Source organism: Diadema antillarum, unplaced genomic scaffold, assembly GCF_040938485.1.
Source record: "Diadema antillarum isolate AM-2024a unplaced genomic scaffold, OU_Dant_1.0 scf00000160, whole genome shotgun sequence".
Lineage (NCBI taxonomy): Eukaryota > Metazoa > Echinodermata > Echinoidea > Diadematoida > Diadematidae > Diadema > Diadema antillarum.
In genome coordinates this window covers 1,335,582-1,356,459 of record NW_027271049.1, presented here as the reverse complement: position 1 = coordinate 1,356,459, position 20,878 = coordinate 1,335,582, and the positions used below count along the sequence as shown (strand labels likewise).

At 38.4% G+C, this 20,878-nt stretch overlaps 1 protein-coding gene across 1 annotated transcript; it reads right to left on the bottom strand.

Moving 5' to 3' along the window:
- Positions 1 to 3,873: 3,873 nt before the first annotated feature.
- Positions 3,874 to 16,775, bottom strand: LOC139722179 (AKT-interacting protein-like). Its single transcript, XM_071633494.1, has 7 exons — positions 16,737 to 16,775; positions 15,341 to 15,528; positions 14,025 to 14,089; positions 11,685 to 11,785; positions 10,866 to 11,053; positions 7,573 to 7,741; positions 3,874 to 4,217 (listed from the first exon to the last, which is right to left on the bottom strand). Exons 1-7 carry the CDS (start codon positions 16,773 to 16,775, stop codon positions 4,125 to 4,127), a joined length of 843 nt encoding a protein of 280 aa, XP_071489595.1. The 3' UTR covers positions 3,874 to 4,124.
- Between the last annotated feature and the right edge of the window lie 4,103 nt (positions 16,776 to 20,878).

Here is a 20,878-nt window from a genome sequence, read left to right as displayed (position 1 = left end):
CTTGAGTCCACTTCTGTGATGGTAACTAATGCGAGGTTTATACAATTGCCTTTGTACATACACATGTGTATAATGCTTTGTTTTGTGAATGATTATGGCATTCAGGATACTAGGTAGAAAAGCCAACAAGTCTAAAAAAAGAAATGAAATATGACAGGTAATTATACTGTTGAACTTGTATTGCACTGCTGTCTGATTCATAAGTTATATTTTTGAATGTATTTCAAATAAATGGGCTTGCAGACACACATATTCAAAGTTCAATTTTGAATTAGAATATGATTGACTGTGCGATGAAATACATTGTATACATGCCAGGCAACAATATGGGCTACACACTTAATCATGCCAAATGAAATATCAATCTCTTTCTTTATTGACGACTCAAAATACACATTGCACTAATTGGTAGGAAACATACATAATTGACAGAACTACATGCACGTTTTCACACATTTAGGTGTAATGATGTGACACTACATGTACAGTGTATATACATAAGCAAGACATATGCACTGACCTAGTAAAAATGTAAATACAAGTGAAATTTAAATGGAATGATCATGGTTAGTTATACAGTACACATTAATGTACTTCATTTATGTACTTCACTTTTCCCTACCTCTTCTTTTTTTACAGTATACTGTGTACCATTATTAGATAAAAGATTAACCTTTCATGGGTAACTCCATAACAGAAGTATAAGGTTAATTCAACATAAATTACCCACTGTCTGCATTCCAAGATACTTAGCAAATTCTTAGTGGTCTTACCAAAAGGTTAGTCTGTTTACTTTAATTCTCTTGCATGATAATGTATGATAAACAGTATTCAAGTTTACCTACTATGAGTCCAACAGGAGTAGCATGATTTAACCTGGCTTGAAACAGAGTGAGAATGTGGTGTTGCACAACATGCTTCAGTTGAAAGATTACTGTATCACACCCTGATTCACAGCATAAACATATTAAACATGTGACCCTGCATCACATAACCCACAAAAAGTACATTTTATGATGCTGACAAATGTAATCTGACATTTCCCCCCCCCCCCCCCCATGGGTTTTGTGATTCAGGGTCATGTTTGTTGATGAATGCATCATACACATATGTTTCTTATTGAGAAGGACTGTATCCAAATACAAACACACACACCAAACAGAATTTCAATTACGGCACAGACAAATGGCATATTTGCCTGAAACATAGATTCTATGAATTACATGCATACATTATTGTGTCCACTTATATAAAAATAGACACATATGACCATTTGCTGCATATCAATCCTGTCAAACTACAGAGAAAATGTGAGGAAAATGCAAATCTTTCAAATATACAAACAAGAACTTGCAAGATATACATATATTGTATGCTTTCTCTCTGAATGAAAATAGATTTGCTTTGATGGCTGCACGGAAAAATAGGAAATGGCTACTATTGAATTACGAACCTGTTGATTTGAGTGCAGTTGACTTCAACAAGATATACGTGTATCAAGCAATGACACAGCCCTACTCACATTCACATTAGTATTTCAACAATCTAAATAGCACACAATCCAAATAAATCTGTATGGTAGTACAAATCTACTTTCATGATGTACATTCATACTAAAACATTGACAGTGAAATCATTTTTTTTCCCAGGGTTCTCCCCAAGATTTTTTACATGTTCCAAAAAATTGTCCCCACGGTGTCTTAAACCGAGTTATTCCTTCCTTTGCCACACAATCTACAGTCTCCCTTTAATAAACAGCATCGATTGCTACTCTTCATGTACACATCTAATTTCATGTTATCTAATAGTGCAATGGTATCATACAACGTCGCACCATCACACTTGATTCAGTTCTGTGTGCAAAAGAACAAAATGACTTCAACCATGCACCATTATATACTTTTAGACTGAACAATATAGACCAGCTGGTACAAAATAACAACACAGCAGCACAGCTGTTGTACACTTTGCCAAAAAATAAAAACTTTTCTCTATTTCTCCTACACAGTTGAAGGCACAATTTAAATAAATGTTCATATATCACTGCAATAATTTACTCCATCTAGGCAACAGCAATATCATATTTCTGGTATGGACAAAGACACACAAAATGTCAAGGTGTCGGCTAGAAATTTAACACACATTTTACACAATTTCTGCCAAAGAACAATGTATTCATGCATTCCAATCCAAATAATCCACAATACTACAATTGGATGTACAGCAACAGTGTACTTGTATCATTACTAAGGAATACTGAATCTACTATGAAATAGAAATAAACAAGTATTTCATCTGCATCCAAGGTGCATTATCAGCAATGTACAAGAGGGGAACATTAAAGTTGACTGTTGAGGTGAACTTTGATAAAAACCTGCTCTTGTATAACTTGTGAAAATCTGAGGATGACTTTAGATTTTCGATGCTGTATTAAAGCAAAGGCCAATCGCTGCAAAATATATTATAGTGTACACAAACTATCAGTGGTCCTTCTCAAAGCACAAAACACAGTGAAGAGATGTACTCTGCAACTACAGGGGAATTCTTGTTATAACGAGAGCCTATGAAAAACCATGACAATTACCTTGTTATATCAGGTCTCTCACTACATCAGGGTACAGAAACAAAAAAATACAAGTTGAGACCTGCAAAATCATCTTTTATCTTGAGAAGGTTTTGTTATTATGCCACCACAAACAAGGAACCACTATAAAGTTTTAAAGAACAACCAATGATTCACACGCTCAACCCATCACCATAGACATGCTGGCAAGATCATCATTTTTATCACCTCTATGAATAGGTACAACAATGTAGGCTATTTTACAATACAATATGAGAAAATAGACAACCCATATCAGAGCAGTTTCTGTACCTACTGTCTTCTATAACTCTTCCTTTCTTTTCCTATTCCTACTGATACACTCTTGCTGAGCTGGCATTGTGCTCAAAGGCAAAAGAAAAAAAAAAGTATATCCTGCACTGATATCAAACATCAGTTTTGAGTCATTTTGCTTGAAAATGATAACATACGTGTACATCATACATTTGTTACATAGCCACAACTTGAGGGCATCTTAAGTTTGAGCATGCTAACACCTGGGGCCTGTTTCTCAGAGAAGTTTGCCATTATTGAAGCTGACATAATTGCAGTTGCTTTAGCAAACGCCAGGGATCAACCAATCACTGGTGACTATTTAAATCGGCACTGTCTTTTACATTTGTACAATCATAACAAATACTTGCGATGATGGTGTAGCAACTACATTGTAGCCAAAGCTACAACAGAAACTCCAACTCTCCCTCCGAAAGCCCATTTTTGCAAAATCTTCCATTCTGCCGCTTGAGATTTAATTTCTCCCGCCCTGGCTCTGTGTCTCCCACTTGAAATGATTTCTTACTTATTGCCATAGTATGTTGAAAAATAAGCCTTGGATAGCACGAGAGAGCATCTAGAACCCTAGAGCATCTGGACCCCAGCCGCAAGGAACTTCGCGCTCGTGTTGTGCCTTTCGCGCACATCAGGTTGGAGTCTCCCGTTTGCTAGGGGTTTCAGGTGGGAGAATCTCCAGATCAGAAGGTGCTTGGGGTTGGAATCTCTGCTACAATTGCAAACCTTTCCATGGAACGGACTGATGCTGACTTGGAGCAATGATGCATTTTGTGCTAGACTAGAAACAACTATCGAATTCAACCTTCCACATGCTCACAACTTTTTGAAAGGTAACTTTGGTTACTGTGTATGAGGAATGACAGAATAATGCTCTCCTTCATCAGTTGAATATTGTAGTCTTTGTACGAAAAACTAGTGGAATTATATATCTGAAGTTGTCCTTTCTTTTCTTTATGTGTACAGGCAACCACTACCTTCCGCAATGTTTATTATTGGCTTAGTCTTCACAGCTCCTCCCCCATCCCCCCCCCAAAAAAAATAATAATCAAAACAAACAAACAAACGAAACAAAAACGAAAAAAATTCATGCCAATATATGACAAAAGAAGTAAAGAGGACAATTAGAAAAGAGACTGCATTTTCTACACTCGTTGAGTGTTTCTCCTATTAAACACTACCAACAATTACAAGTACCAATGAGACAAAAAAATGCACGAAGATAGTACCACACTCAGTCTTTGCTGAAAATTTGGATAGTTCCCGGCTTCACCCATGAGAGGCCTGAGGTCTGAGCATTCTTCGTTCCAGACTCCTCCTGAGATTTCTGATTCGACAAGAGAGTGAAAAACAAAATAATAATGAAGAGAAAAGAATTTGAAGGCATGCTACGCTACAAACAAAGCATGACATCCTGCACCACAATTCTACAGAGGGCGACATTTCGAGACTGACATGGGAGAAGCAAGGACAAAAGTATCATTCTCATTCAAAAGTATAAGTTGCTTACAGTTCAAGATGGGTCAACTCGGTGATGAATACAGAATCCTTCCAACATTATATTCTGGGGGGGGGGGGGACAGCTCAAAGACATCACTGCCATCTTTTGCAGTCTGCATGTCATGCAGTGGCATTGTCATGGCAGACTTAATAACCCTATTGCTTGATATAACCTGGGAGCTCCTGCACAATTAACATTCATGGAGTTCTTAACATTCATAGGGAATGAGTTAAAAATAATGCATGCAAACCCATCACACAGCTGGTTTGATTTTGCCAATAACAGAACAGTACCACAGATCAAGTGAAATGGACATTCTCAATTTCTTTTTTGCACAGAATGATGTGGAGGGAAACCTAACAGGTCAAAGGTTATCTGAGGGTTGCGCACACAAACACTGAGCAAACACATACCGCTGGTAGTAACTCACGCTAAGCTGCAGGCAAAGGCAAAGAGGTTTTACACTAGTAGGTACTAGACTGCTTAATACTTGCAATGTACTCTGTACAAATGCTCTGTGAGTTTGCAGAGCAAGGCCCTAGGTTTGCCCTCATGCTAGCACTCCTTTCTAGCATAGCAACAGCCAAGGAGTGAAGACACCCTGTAAATCTGTTCTTTGAGTGCACAGAGTACAAGGCGCGGAACAAAGGTTCACCATAAAATAGGGCAGGCTAACTCTTCTTGTGATCATAGACATTAAACATGGTTTGTCTCTATATCAAGAGTAGTGAGTATAATTACATTCTCTTTGGCTTTAAACACTGAAACAAACTACAGTCAACCTCACATAAGTCGAACCTATTTGGACTTAAGAAATAGCTTCCACATATGAAAATTGAAAATTGGACTTATGAGGGATTAAATTCAATATAAAGAGGAGGGACCTGAAAAGACCTTCGACTTTAATAGGTGATTATTTGACTTATGCGAGGTTGACTTTATAAGCAAGGATGACTGTACTACAATCATCAAACTGTTATGCTCCGTTGCACTAAAAACTTCCTACCACGGAATAACATTTCGCAGCATAGGATTCATTTACATGTTAAGCTAATTGGGTAGTGTGATGTCATGGCCACTCATCACCATGGCAACTAATTTTCAATAATCTCACCTGGCCCGAGGGTTGTACAAGTATGTACACACCTGGTTCCAACCCAAGCTCTAACAAAAGACTGTGATACTGTATCATCACTTTGGCACTCTATATAGTGCTCTGAGCATTGCATTAACTCTTAACGTGCCATGGTCGCCGATCGGCGACTAATAAGAGCAAGAAAAGCATTGATCATTTAAGTTCTTGTGGTACCGTAATGTGTTACACCAAGAAACTGCCAATGATATGTACTGGAAGCTGATTAGCATAGCCATCGTTTCTACTAAAAATATGAGCATGCTTACATTGGAAAATTTTGAGTAAATACATGATTTTTCAGCTAGATGTATTTTTTTCGCGTTGGGAAAATCCGCAGCGAGCGCACCCTCTGCCGCGATGTGTATGGATCAAAAGTCTCATTGGTAAACCAAGCGTGTGTATGCTATTGAATCTGCGTGTATTGTCTATGCGATTCCACTCGCAATGTTCCGCTTGGACGCTGTCCTGCGGGAAGCTGCTTTGATTTTGTCCCTCAAAGATTGTCAGCTTTTGTTCATCGGTCAAGTTTTTCATCCTTTTGTTTTGGTGAACGTCACTAATTGTCCCCTCGCTATAGCATAGGAATTGCGTGCAGAGAAAGGTCTGCCGATTTCAATAGAGTACCCCCCCCCCCCCCCCCCACCCGCCTGCGGTCCGCTTAGACAAAAGAAGGATTAGTAGGTTCTTCCAGGTTCTTCCATCTAAACTTGACAAAAGACACTCTTGAAGGGCCCGGGACAATTGCTTTAGTTTCAAATACAGGATCTGGGACTAAAGGACTCAGATTTGGGAATGAATTACTGAGGCAGGAAGAGAAATTGCTGAGACAAAATAAACTGCTAGTACATTTGGAATCATACAATTCTAGAAGGCAATTTTCTTATCATTTAAAAGAGGAGATCTTGATCTAAAACTTCCTCACAGAGTCAAGGGAGCGTTCTATTGAAGAAAAAACATGACTGACTCTTTTTTTCCATACTACACAAAAATATCTGATAATTTTTTGATGTATCAATTATCTCTGCAATATTTCAGGTTCAGATAGATATTATGGCAAACTGACTACATGACACAAAAGAACAAACATTTTTTGATTGATGTTGTGTAGAACTCAACTCAAAACAGTCAGTAGTTTCAGAGATATGGCGGTTTTAAATTTCGTTGTCAGTCCAGTTTCGAAACGTTCTGGCGTTAGGTGAAAACCTCTGGCACGTTAGGGGTTTTGGGCCTGGCACATTAAGAGTTAATTACTTGTTGTGTGTTGCATGGTGTGAAAAGTGGAAATATTAACCCATTGAAGACGGACTATTTTCCTATAGCACGCATTTCCCATTTACCCCAGCCGGAGAATAATCAGGACTAGCGTTCAATGGGTTGATTTGAATTGTGGCACATTCTGGGTATATGCAATTAGTGGAAAAATAAAGGCGTGTCAATTTAAACTGTGTACCTGTTGCTTTTTACTAGAGTATGAGCTGACGAACCTCCTACCGCCGTGAGGCAGCGGTGAACTGTTTGAAGTGCTCTCTCAATTGTCATGACCATCAGCTAAATGTAAAAACATGCGCTATTTATCTTACCCTGTCAAGCTTGAAAACCACCCCAAGAAATTATTACAGAATGTTTTTAATAGCAAAAAGATTTTTTTTAAAAAGAAATATTGCAGACAGCATGACATGGACACTGAGTGGCACAGTGCCTTCCCTCTGCCTGACTTTCAGACACAATTTTGGGGCCCATAATTTTTTAATATTATAATAGTATTCACTCAACCTGAGGGCAATTTTTTTGCAGGTTGTTATTTTTTTTTTATCATTTAATCTTAGTTACTCTCAAAAATTGTCACAACAATACCCCCACAAAATATTCCACATCTACAGAATATAGGGCCTGGTTGACACATGGCTGAGCTGTGACATGTAAGGTGGGATGACTTTTACAAGTAAGACTTGAGACGAGAAAAAGCAACACACACTATGGACCAGACAGACAGTGCATATTGTCTGAAAAAGTGTTTGTCTTTGTGCCTACCCCGCGCCGCTATACCTTGGGCGTGGTGATGGCGCGCAGCGTCTCTCCGTGTTTGCTCTCGTCCCAGCGGCTGAACCGCAAGGCGTGGGGGTCGTCCGAGTAGGGCGGGTCGTACATCTTGCTCCGACTGCGCTCCACCGCCTCGACGACCTTTGACTTAAACATCTCGATGTCCTCATCATACCTGGCCAATTGCATGAGATTGAAGAAAGAATGATTTCATTAATCCCTTCCTTGCCCTAAATAGGATTAAAGCCCTCTGCCTGTTCACATTTGTGGGAGTTTATAGTGTGGTAGTCAGAAGAGATTAGAGGAAAAACAGAGATTTGAATGAAAAATACAACTGCGCATTAAATGGAACTTTAACATTAAATGTTCATAGTGCATAATAATTATAGTACTGCTTACCTATCAGAGCTACTAAATGTCTAGGTTTTTATGTGACCAAAATATTTTGGCTCTGCATTACTGTCGTCCTCATTTCCTCGCAAAATGCAAATCTAAATCTCAAATCGTCTACTTCGGGAGAGTGAAAGCAGAGTACATTTGGGCTGTTCAGTTTAGCAGGCTCTCCAAGCATTAAGTATGCAAGGATTGTCTACAGCCACACTTCTCAACCAGTGGGCTGCGATGTTGCCATGATAAAATGAAAAGATTGATATGTGATCTAACAGGGTCTCCAAAAAAAAATTTGAATGAGCCAAAATGGGTTGAAAAAGGTTGAGAAGCACTGGACTACAGGATATTGATGTGATCATCACGCTTCAGTGGGCTGCGATGTCGGCAAACATAAAATGAAAAGATTAATATATGTCATTGTGATCTAACAGGGCCTCAAAAAAAACCAAACAAATTGACGAAGCCAAAATGAGTTGAAAAAGGTTGAGAAGCACTGGACTACAGGATATTGATGTGATCATCACACTTTTAAAGAGAGTATAAAACAAGAGACCCGGGGGTCTTGCGCTCACCTGAGTATCGCAATTTCACCTTTCATGCAGTCACTAATCTTTATAATTTACAGCTCTTCCAAAATTTGACCAGGCATTCTCAAGTACAACAAGATGAAAATGTACAATAAGGGCCCACATTTTTTAAGATTCCTAAATTTTGGGGGATTGAGGGCCCCCCTGGGGGCCCCGGGGTGGGGGATGGTGCCCATTTTGATAAATAGAGATCCTAACCCCCTAGGGATGCTACCTGCCAAGTTTGGTGAAAATCCATTGTGAGGTTTTCAAGAAGAAGATGAAAATGTACAATTTAGGCCCCCATTTGGACCTCTCCACCCCTCCTCCTACCCCCAGAGGGGCATCCCTGGATCTGCAATGAACAAACTTGAAACTACAGTAATTAATGTACTAATTCATAGTATTATCTTAGCTAATCACTTCTGATTCTAGAGAAGATTCCTTGATTTTGGGAGGTTTTGGCCCCTTGGGGCCCTCCAGGTGAACATTTGAACAAATTGAGATCCTATGCCCCTTGGGATACCACCTGCCAAGTTTGGTGAAAATCGGTCATGGGATTCTCAAGAATGAAAGAAGATGAAATGGTACAATTCAAGCCCCATTACGACCCCTCCCCACCCCCCTACCCTGGGTCCCAAGGGGGGCACCCCTGATTCCACCATGAACAAACTTGAAACTACAGTCATCAATGTAATAACTCATAGTATTGACTTAGCTCTATCACTTCTGGTTCTAGAGAAGATGATTTTTAAAGATTTCTTTTTTTGTTTGGGGGGGGGGGGGGGGGGGGGGGTTGGGCCCTATGGGGGCCCCCTGGGTGGGGCATGGTGCCCATTTTAGATCCTAACCCCCTAGGGATACTACCTGCCAAGTTTGGTGAAAATCGGTCATGGGGTTCTCAAGAAGAAGATGAAAATGTACAATTTAGGCCCCATTACGACCCCTCCCCACCCCCCTTCCCTGGGTCCCAAGGGGGGCACCCCTGATTCTGCCATGAACAAATTTGAAACTACAATCATCAATGTACTAACTCATAGTATTAACTAATAGCTCTATCACTTCTGGTTCTAGAGAAGAAGATTTTTAAAGATTCCTTAATTTTGGCAGTTTGGGCCCCCCTGGGGGCCCCCTGGGTGGGGCATGGTGCCCATTTTAACAAACTGAGATCCTAACCCCCTAGGGATGCTACCTGCCAAGTTTGATGAAAATCGGTCTTGCGGTTTTCAAGAAGAAGATGAAAATGTAAAAAGTTTACGCACGACGGACGACGGACGAAGAACAATGCAATACATGTAGCTCACTTGAGCCTTTGGCTCAGGTGAGCTAAAAACAATAGCTTCACTTTCACATCATCATCATTTTGAATGATCAATGTCGAGAGCACTCGGTGTAAAGGATTATTGAAAAAAAAAAATTGCAAAGCCCAGAGAATAATCTATCACGACATTACAGATAGAGGATATTGAACTCCAGCTCTTTTCCTTTGAGAATGAATCATTTGGCAACAGGAAGGCCAGAAATGTCACACGGGATAGCATGACTGACACAGTTGGGCACATGATTAACACACAATGTTTTTCTGCACTGTTCAAGGTCTCTCATCTACAGAAAATCCCCCTTCCCCCAAGTAATGTTATTTCTCTCGTTAGACTTGATGTGCCGTGATTGGACCAAATCTGGTTCTTATATTTACTGCTTCTGTTTTTTTCCAAAGGAATGGGGAAGGGTAGACTGGAGGCAATTTTGCATTTTCAAAATACAGATACTCTGATACAACATGATATTGTTTGGTCTCATTATTGGTCCATCCTTTTGCTCACTTAAGACAATTTTTTTTTTCATTCATTCTTCCTTCTTGTGTTTCCAACAGAATATCTGTTGGCAGGCCACATCTTATGAAAATTTCATCTTGCTCCCATTTATTGTACAGGTGACTCCAGTTACAACAAAGTCTTCAGGAGGGGCAGTTTTTCCAAATTCATGAAATTCTTCCGTGGAGATGTTTTCATTGCAACTGATGGACAAATTGCCCTGCATTGACGTAAATTAGGTTCGAATCCTGCTCGAGTATGTACACCCATGATTTTTTATCATGGCTACTACTAAACACTGATCATTTCAGTGCTTATCTACGTCGATGCAGGGCAATTTGCCAATCAGTTGCAAGGGGCAGTTTTGTTTTGTAATATAGAAATGTCATTATAACTGAATAGTAAAGTACATAAAGACAATTATAGATGACAATTTTGGGACCTGAATTTTTACTTCATTGTACAGAGAATTTCATTATAAACGTGTTTGTTATAACAGGACATGCGCTGTACCATCACTTGTACTTACAATGTGGCTGCCTCCTGGTTGAGCGGCGACTTCGTGTCAATCTTGTAGAAGACGCGTCTCGCGTACAGCAACACCTGCCACAAGCTGTTGAAGTTGCGCTTCCACTTCGTGAAGGCCCTCCGGACATCCAGCTCTCCGCTCGCGGGGTTGATGATTGGATGGAATATGGGCGGATGGAATACTAACCTCTGCACAGGGAATGGAAGGGGGGAGATCAGATGAGAAGGATTTCAACATAGAGCGACTATGTGCAACAAAATTCTGGTGGACTGGACTTTGTTAAACAAAAGTACTAAGCACTGATAAGATCTAGATGAAATTATGGATTCCGCAGTATCAAGAATCCTGCAATTTCTGTCATCAAGGAACCTTTAATTTCACTAGTGGCTTGAGACTGTATACGTACATTCATAATGAATAAATAAATAAATATCCCTCCAATGAATCTTTGAAAACTTGTAAAATTGTGGAAATAAAAATCTTCACATAATTGCAGCGCATATTAACTGAGTATACAGCAGTGCAAGGGATTTACACAGTGGTCTACTCGGCCAATACTGATAGCACTTTACATACATATGTTATCGATGGGTTGTAACTTCAAGATAAAACAGCAGCAACAACAACAAAACAAATACAAACTGCAAAATCATCTTCTGCAGAAAACAGCTACCAACAGTACCAAGTGGTACCTTCTCCATAGGATTCGCTACAAATGTACATGCATATAAAGACATACAACAGTCAAATTTATTGATGAACCCAGAAATGAGGTACAAAAATAGGGGGGGGGGGAGGGGGACTAAACAGTTGACTCACAGGACAATCTCCATCTGGGTAATTATCTGGAATGAGCAAGTCAAATTTGAAGACACCGTCCTGGTAGAGGCCTTGTCTGATGAACAGCACGCCGAACCAGTCTGTAGAGGGAGACATACAAATATGTACCACTTGTTTTATCATAAATGCAATATTCATATCCTATTCAATAGATTCGTTCACTGGGACTTTAATATGGTAGCCTGGTGAGTCCCACAGTACTTTTACAAGTCAATGGGGCTTTGTGGAATTCAAAGGGTACGGGTTATTGGTTTTTAATTCTTTTCAATAGCTGCATTCCCATTTCCAGCATAACACTGCAATATGGTAAACTGGGAATTACAGGAGCCTGGTGGGTCTTCGTATGTAAAGTCTATGGGGATTTCAGGGCTTTACATAGGGATTATCGTATGCTGAAGCCAATTGAAGATTGGATTGTTCTCTTGTGTTGTTTTTAAAGTTAAATGTTCAATTTTCAATAGGAATGATCTCTCAAAGATAATATGTGACCGTGCACCTCAAAACGAACATAAAGTCGCACACACTGATTTTGCGTGAGGACTGAAAATAAAGTGAAATGGGTCAACCTAGCCGAACTTGACTTTTTCATATTTTCTGAAAGAGCGGGTCTTCTTTATATGCTAAAATTTAGTATCATAAAACGGGCAGGAAAGTGTGTTTTTTAGCAGTTTATCTCGAACATTTTTGGTAGAATAGTGTGATTAGGTGCGTCTTTAGAATCCCTTTTTCATTTCTGAAAAACCTTGTCTACACTCTTCACTTTCAACTCTAATAACTTTTGAAAAGATAGGGCTACTGCTTTGAAAGTTGGCATTAATTATGGACAGAATGTCTTCATGAAGCATGCTTAATTTCAGTTTAATTTGATAATCCCTTCATTGTTGTTACTCTGGTGGTTTACTTCCTGTTTTTTGTCCCATTCATCGCACAGCCAGCACGGTTTGGTAAAGATTAAGCGCTTGAATAGACACTGTACTTCGGAGCCTCTTTTCTCAGTTCACACTTTTCCTGAGTTTGTGCTTTCTTTCGAATATTTAGATAGGTTAGGAGAGTCCATTTAATTAGAGTTATATATCATTTTAAAGCTTAAAGTCTGCTCTTTCAGAATATGGTCTTAACTAACAATTCATGTCTGGCGACTTTTTGTTTGTTTTGAGGTGCAGGGTCACATATAAAGTTTTGGTACCGGTACCTCAAAAGCTTCCCTGAGTTTCCTTGTCTTAGTTTGAGTTTCAGGTTAAAGTACCTTTCATATAACTAACACTGTGAGAATTACTCGCCCCAAAGTGCTCTCATGTCTTAGTAATCACGCAATTAATGGTTTCGTACCAGAGCAGAGCGGGCTCTGAAAAATTCGAACGAGCCGTTTGTTTGACTCGACGCGGTACTGCAACAATCAATATACACGTATTGTACGAAACCATTATTGCATGATTACTAAGACATGACAGCACTTTGGGGCGAGTAAGTCACACAGTGTTAGTTAAATATGAAAGGTACTTTAACCTGAAACACAAGCTAAAACAAGGAAACTCAGGGAAACTTTTGAGGTACCAAAACTTTATATTATCTTTAAAACTACATTGATTAAAAAATGTAATCATAACATCAGAGTCTACCTCTTCTCTTTTAATATCTCTCTCTCTTTCTCACCTCTCCGTCTCTTCTACCAACACTACATGTATTTTAAAGCGTAGCTCAGTGACATAAACAGCAAAATTTCTAGGAAACAGAATTCACGCAAATGCCACCTTTTCCCTATGAATGATGGCTAGCAGTGATGATTGTGCAGTACAAATTGGCGTGGCCTTGGGGCCAAAAGGGTATACATACAGTATTTTATCACAGAGTTGATTATGGCAACCTTAACACGGGAATGGGGTACATGCCCGTGCCTTGGTTTGCAACAATTCATCTTTATTATGTAGTAAGTGGAAGGCCAATAGTATTTTTTTCTCTACATGCAGAGCAGTTATAGAGCTTCTGTACTATAATTGGGAAAAGAATCCCAAAATTGGATGCTATCTTTCTTTCTTCCTTTTTTTTTTAGCTTAAGTTCCCCCTAGAATCTATGCCAATTTCAGTAAATATCTGTCATTTATCAAATTATATGCAGTTGACCACTTGTACTGCATTTGTCAATTAAACCACCACAGCTCATGAAAACCTTCATCATATTGCATTACAAGCGAAATCGGAAGAAAAATGCAGTGTCTACATGATCACATCACTTCGTATTTGCAAGTAGGAGAGGCAAGAAACTTTATGATCAATCAAGTGTTCCCATTTTGTCTCCACAACTTTCACTTCGACACTTACGCAGAGGTGACTTTGCAGAGGGTATAACATACACTCCAGGCAGCTTTTTTGTGTGTAGGTTATTACTGTTGGATAAAAAACAAAATATGAAACAAAGATGAATGTATTCGTACGGATGGAAACAAGATTAGATGATCTATGAAAAATTATACTGACAAAGGTTTCTGATAGCTAGACTGACTGTAAGTTAATTGAACTAAATGTGGTACAGCTGTAAAGCAAAAGCAGTTTTTTATGTAGATTTCAATGCCATAAAATACTTCAACCCTGACCAGGCCGGGCTTTTTGGCCTGTTCTGTGGCCGGGGGAGGATTGATTCAACCCCCCCACCCCCACTCCCCCCCCCCCCCCCCCCCCCCCCCCGAGATCTCAGCCGTGGATCGCGCAATCGCCCTGAAATTGGCACATACATTACTTGTCGCGCAATCTATCACACTATACAAGAAAAAATGGAATTCTTCATTCTTTATATTTTATATTTATAAATTAATATGCGTTAAATCATAAATTTTGCTCTAATTCATAAAATAAAGCTTATGGCATCCTAATTTTTGGTGACATTATTCCTTGTAGCATTCCTAACAATGTACTTGAAAAGAAAAAAATCTGGTATCAAAGTTAATTTCTGATGTATTCTATTGTTTTATGAATTTCTTATGTATTAATTCTTTGTTTTTTTTTTGACATTTTTTTCGTTTTTTTTTCACAAAATTTATTATAGAACCTATTTTAAGCATAATTATGCTGAAATTAAATGATTTCCGCCATTGAAAGTGAAAATAATCAGATCTTTTTGCATTTTAGGGTTAAGTTTGCAGCAGAGTGCTTGTCTTAATTGCATGTAGGAACATCATGTCCTCAATCAGTAAGGACAAGAAATATTTCAAAAAAACATGACGGTGATGACAAAAACATTTCCATCTATGAAACATGTTTGTTAATCAGTGCTATTCATTAAAAAAAAAGAAGAATTGAACAAATAAAAAAATCCAGTACTTATGAGTGCTTCATATATCACAATGATACTATTTCTGTATACTATCAGATGTAGGCGCATTGGAATTATGGGTAATGTTACTGTATATCTGAAATAGATATCAGCTACAGGAGTAAAACATTCATGTAACATGCTTTATAGCAACTGCAAAACATGCTCGATGTACAAATATGTCGGTAAATCATTTTGCAAAATAATACATTACATGTACTGCAGATGCTGAAGTCTGTCTATTAAAAAACACAAACAAAAACATAACAATACTGTACAGAAAGGAGAACAATATGCTGTGCTGCTTACGCCAGGAAAATATACTCACTATTCTGCTAGCAATGCATACTCCAGGAAAAACTGTCCGTAGGATGCCGAACTGCCATTGTGGCCGGCTGGAGAGGGGACGGCAGCCGGGCGGGGCGGAGTCATGGCCCCTTCATCTCGGGGGACTTGTGGCAGCTGCTTCTTGCTGCCCTGTCTGGACAGACTCGGGCCAGGGTCCCCATCCCTGTCCTGGAGGCATTAGAAGTAAAAAGACGATAGGCATACTATGAGACCAAGAACAATAGCATGAATACTGTTTAGTAATACATATATGCCACATGTAATGTATAGTGTACGTATTTGGCTACAGCTGTAAGTGTGCTCTCAATGTCATAAATTTTACGAGACGACTGAGACTGGAAAAATTCATAGAGCATCCTATTACACATAGAAAGCAATGTATTGTATCTCTGAGGGGAAGGGGGCTGTTAACTTCACTTTGAAAAATTGTGTTTAATACAAATTAAACATAAAACTACATAATTATACATACATTTCATTTATTCATTTTACTCTTCTCTTGATGTGGTTTGTGATTGTGAATTTAATCCCTTGCATAATTGTTTAACAAGTTCCAAATGACAAAATATGACATTCACAAAATATAATGCCAAATACAGTACATACAACGTACCAGGTATGCAATGCTGTACTGTGGAGCACAGGTTTTAAATATGAATAACATTCAAATGCTTTAATATATAAAGTACCAGTGTTTTGGTAATTTTATTATGTTACATTAAACAAACTCTGTGATCACTACACCACCATGTTCAAGATGGACATTACATTCTTCCCATACACACCTGCCAGGGGCAACTTTAAATCCTAGAATACTTGTAAGTAATGAAGTTGAATAAAAGTACTTGGATGAGTAGTACAACAGACTGGATATTTTCCTGCTTTGTGGACAAGCCACTTTTACTACCAACTGCCCATTTCGGCAAGTGGATATTATTATCTTTGTGAATGATTTGTTGTGGTTGTTGTTGTTGTTTAATGGAAGAGATAATAATACACATCTAACAATATCAAGTACAACATACTCTTTTCTCAGCAATTTTTGAATGTTAGTCATTGCTTTTGCTATGTCAGGCAAGTCCTAGGATAGTTTCCTAGTTGCTAAGAACAACATTTGTTAAAAAGAAATGTAAAAGATCAAAAGAAGTGACCATTTATGTTTTCAAGATTTTCACACAGTTATTGGGTTGTCTACTATATTGCTACTGGACCGAGGCTCTTGTTTGTATACAACAGGTACCAGCAATTCTACAAGTACAGAGAGGACAAAATATGCGTTCGTCAGATGCAACATGCATGCCTTTGGTGCAAAACCCAGCTGTGACATCTGAATCACAAAAATCACAAAAAGTGCGCAATCAATTCTGCAATCTCACCACCACATACTCCTTGTCCAAATACTGTGCATTTCCCATCACTAGTTGATCCCGTTCTTGAGAGAGTAGAGTGCCAGCAAAAGGATCTCTCAACCACACTCAATAAAAGAGTCACACAGCTCTAAGGATCCCTGCACACTCGGTCACATATATAGCGTAAAATCAAACAGCTATATGAATGCAACTTCTCAGCACAGAGCAGACAAGTGCAAACGTCTCCTCTGACTACATAGATCTAAATTTCACACACGATAGAACAGAAATTTTAATAGCAAAGAACATCAGCCTGCAAGGAAGGTGTCCTCAGACCAACTGGATGGTATCCATTCTGCTAGCGCAACAATCTGGACTTGCTGCACGATTTTGTGTCCACCAACAGCCAGCTGTTCCACCACAACACTGAAGACATTATCTTGACTCTGCTGTATGTTACAATATGATAAACTCAAAGAACCAGGAGTTCAAGATTCTCTTTTCAAATTTCCTTACAAAAAGAATTAAAAAGGAAACGAAAAAATACATCAGCTACAACATGACAACAAAGGAAATCCTGCTCAGTGGAAAAGTGTGCGACTGTGTCACTGCCAAACTCTGACTAAAATGTAAGAACTGAATCGGTGGGGAGAGATGGCATTTTATGAGCAACATCCTCTGGATGGGATCGGCTCTCCCCCTACACAGGAAACTGGTGATCAGATATGGCCTGTTCACATGTGACAACAAAATCCAGGTTAAACCGTGTCAATGAACGAGAGAAACATGCACACAGGAGGCAAGACACTAAAAATGACTTGGAGTTGCTTTGATCCGCTGACTGTTAAATGGAAGTGCACACCAACGTTCACGCCGTATAGTGTCAGAACCCTCCCCTTATCATACGCAAGGCACTGGTCTTCCTTCCCACATACAGCAAATACCTGCATTCTATAATCGTTACAGCTTTGAAGGTGAGCCCTCCCACAAAAATATGTGGAGGTTCATCGAGTTTCATATTCAATATACTATGACAACTAGAGTGTAAATAAACAGATACCATCAGAATTAAAGTGCTCAGACAGTAATCACAGGAGAAATTTCATGTGTGGCTGAATACCACAAGAGACTTTCTACAATGCAATCTACATTGTATATCAACACCTCCATGATTTGATTTTTTTTTCAATTAAATATAGTTTTTCAAATTTTACTTCAAAGAATAATGAAATCATAGAAATAATAAGGACAGACACCAGGTAACACAGTTCATGCCTCGAAAGTGTGGAAGTAGCACTAAAAGCATGCACAGTGTTTTACTAACAGGCTTCAACAAAAGCAAAATGCTTCGAATTTACAAACAATTTCAACATTTTGAAATTCAGACAGGAGGAACAATGAGCTGAAAGTGACCAATACTTCAATACTATATTTTTCAGCCAAAATGCCCTAAATGAAGAAGTTTTCACAGGTAGTTATTGTATGTCTGTATTAAATTTTATTGGGGTACTATGGCAATACTCAGGTGCTATTCGCAAAATTAAAGACACGCGAAAATTTTGACTCTGATCCCAATGTGAATGTGACATACGTGTGTACACTTTTCCGTTTAGTACAGGACTCCACGATCGCGAATTTAACCACTCGCGAAATCATCGGGAATTCCCGATTCGCAAAATTTAGACTCGCGAAATATATGGCATATACAGTAATCTCCCAAGAAAAGGGAAAGCACCTCAGCACAAAAAAAAAAAAACCTACATTAAAAACATCAAAATGTCACGTATTGCCAACCAGATGACATAGTTTTGTTCTGACAGCTTCAATTAATACTTGACAAAACACAAAAGCCTTTTGTATAGTTGTGGAATGCTGATTTTGTACATTTCATTAATAAAGTATCCAAGGGTTGCTTTGAAGCCCTCCACTGATATCGTGTCAAACTTCATGCATTATTTTCAAAAACATATCCCAGAAAAGGTGAGAGCAAAAGCCAGATAAGCAGTTTTGAGATAGTAGGCTTTGATGGTTAGATGCAGTGAAATGGTTAAAAAAATGACATACTGATGAACATTAGTAAATCAAAAACACCATGGCAACACTAAAAGCATATTTGCTATACTTTCAAATTTAGGTAGGAGGTAGTCAAAAATTCCAAAACTTTTTAAACAAATATCAGACTCATCTTTCCCAACTTATTCTATTTTGCAGTTTCCTTGGCTTTATAGTGCACTTCTCTATCAGGATTACATAATGGTGAGTCTTAGATGCGCACATTCATCACATGCAATGTACTTTGGACCATGGATGTTGAAGGCTAACGGTACTTGAAACTAAAGACATGATGGGGACTTACAGTTGTATGTGTGCAAGCTTCAGAACACTATTAGGGTGATCAGTCTACATCAAACAGAAGATTGTGTGTAAACAGTTTTTGTCCCAAAATCATTCTCTAGACTAAACTTCACTTGCATACAACATGTACTTCTTCAGTACATGTCCATTGACGTACAATGTACATGTACATTGTATCCCTATACTTGATCACAAACAAATATCAATGCGATTAACTGAATCTAGGCTAAACTCCTTTTGTATAAATTAACTGTTTTTGTAATGTTTCTGACAGATTTGCTGGATGCATTTAGAACATACTACTTTGTAAACCTGTTAGAGCAAGTTTGAAGAATGTCGTTTGGATGATAAAATCCTTCAGGTTGGACTTTAAATATTTTATGCTTTGTCTCAGACACACACAAACAAGCCCACACACTAACAAACACAACACACACACACACACACACACACACACACACACACACACACACACACACACACAATGAACCAAACCAAAACAAAACAAAACAAAAAGAGGTTGTAACTGGTACAAGAATGCAGTATGACTGACATGCAACACCAAGCTACTGGTAGGGACAGGAATGATTATTGGGCACTACGTCACTGGCATTCATCTCATCATATCATCTTCATTGAAGCTGAACCTCCGTCGAAGAATTTACAACAGAATCTGGGCGTCATAATGGAATCATACTGCCATGGTCATGATTCAGTGAGCAAACTGAATTGAAATACTTCTAATTTGGCAGCTGGGTAATTCCATGAAGTTGGGGCAGTGTCCATGTAGCATCGTGATATTTAAAAAATACATTTCAGCATAACTCAATATTAAAATGTAATTATGCTACCGATATACATTTACTGTTTGTAGGCTTTACATTGCATTGAGGCCACACATTTTCCTAGAAATATTGTGCCATTCAGACTCAATTTTGATGAAGTTATTAAACAATATGTAACAGTGTCCTGTAGCATCGTGACGTGTCCATGTAGCATTGTGATATTTTAAAATTTGGTCCTGAGAGACAAATTATGGCAATTAGCTTGACCAAAATTTGATGCATATGATATGCATATTTACAAGATGAATGAGATTGCTAAATATGGGTATAATCTCAAATTTCCTGTCCACAGTTTTGATTTTAAAAGAAAATTACAAAATGTATCACGATGCTATGCGATGTCCTTTTTTGTGACATTTGGTGGACACCGCGTAGCATAGTGACACATTGTGTAATTTTCTTGTAAAAGTAAAACTGTGGAAAGGAGAGTTAAGATATCAAGCTATCTGACTAATCTTGTAATTATACATCATATCAAATTTTGGTCAAGCTAATTGCATTAATTTGTCTTTTAGGACCAGATTTTAACTATCACGATGCTACTTTTGTACGTGGACACATCACAATGCTACAGGACACTGTTACATATTTTTTTTTAATAACTTCATCAAAATTGAGTCTGAATGGCACAAAATTTCCAGGAAAATGTATGGTCTCAATACAAATGTAAAGCCTATAAACAATTGTATGTATAGCATAATCAGTATTGAGTTAAAATGCTAAAATGTCACACTTTGTGCTCCAACTTTACGGAATTACCCAGCTCCATTCACAGGACAATAACTACACAATGTCAAGATAAAAAGGAATGGATTTGATTTCAAAAACAAGAACAAACACAGAAGCTGACACTACTTAGCATTCCACAAACAACATACATTTCTATATACATGTTGTAAATTTGTAATTATTATGCATTTTCTCTGAATCTACACTCTGAATTTTATAACAAAAGCTAAAAGAGTTCCT

Bases quoted from the DNA above. Each gene is read 5' to 3' on its own strand.
- LOC139722179 (XM_071633494.1), bottom strand. From the start codon at position 16,775: ATGGGAAATGCACAGTATTTGGACAAGGAGTATGTGGTG. The intron at 15,529-16,736 runs GTGAGATTGCAG...TAATGCCTCCAG, and splicing joins TGGACAAGGAGTATGTGGTG to GACAGGGATGGGGACCCTGG. The intron at 14,090-15,340 runs GTGAGTATATTT...TTTATCCAACAG, and splicing joins TATGCATTGCTAGCAGAATA to TAATAACCTACACACAAAAA.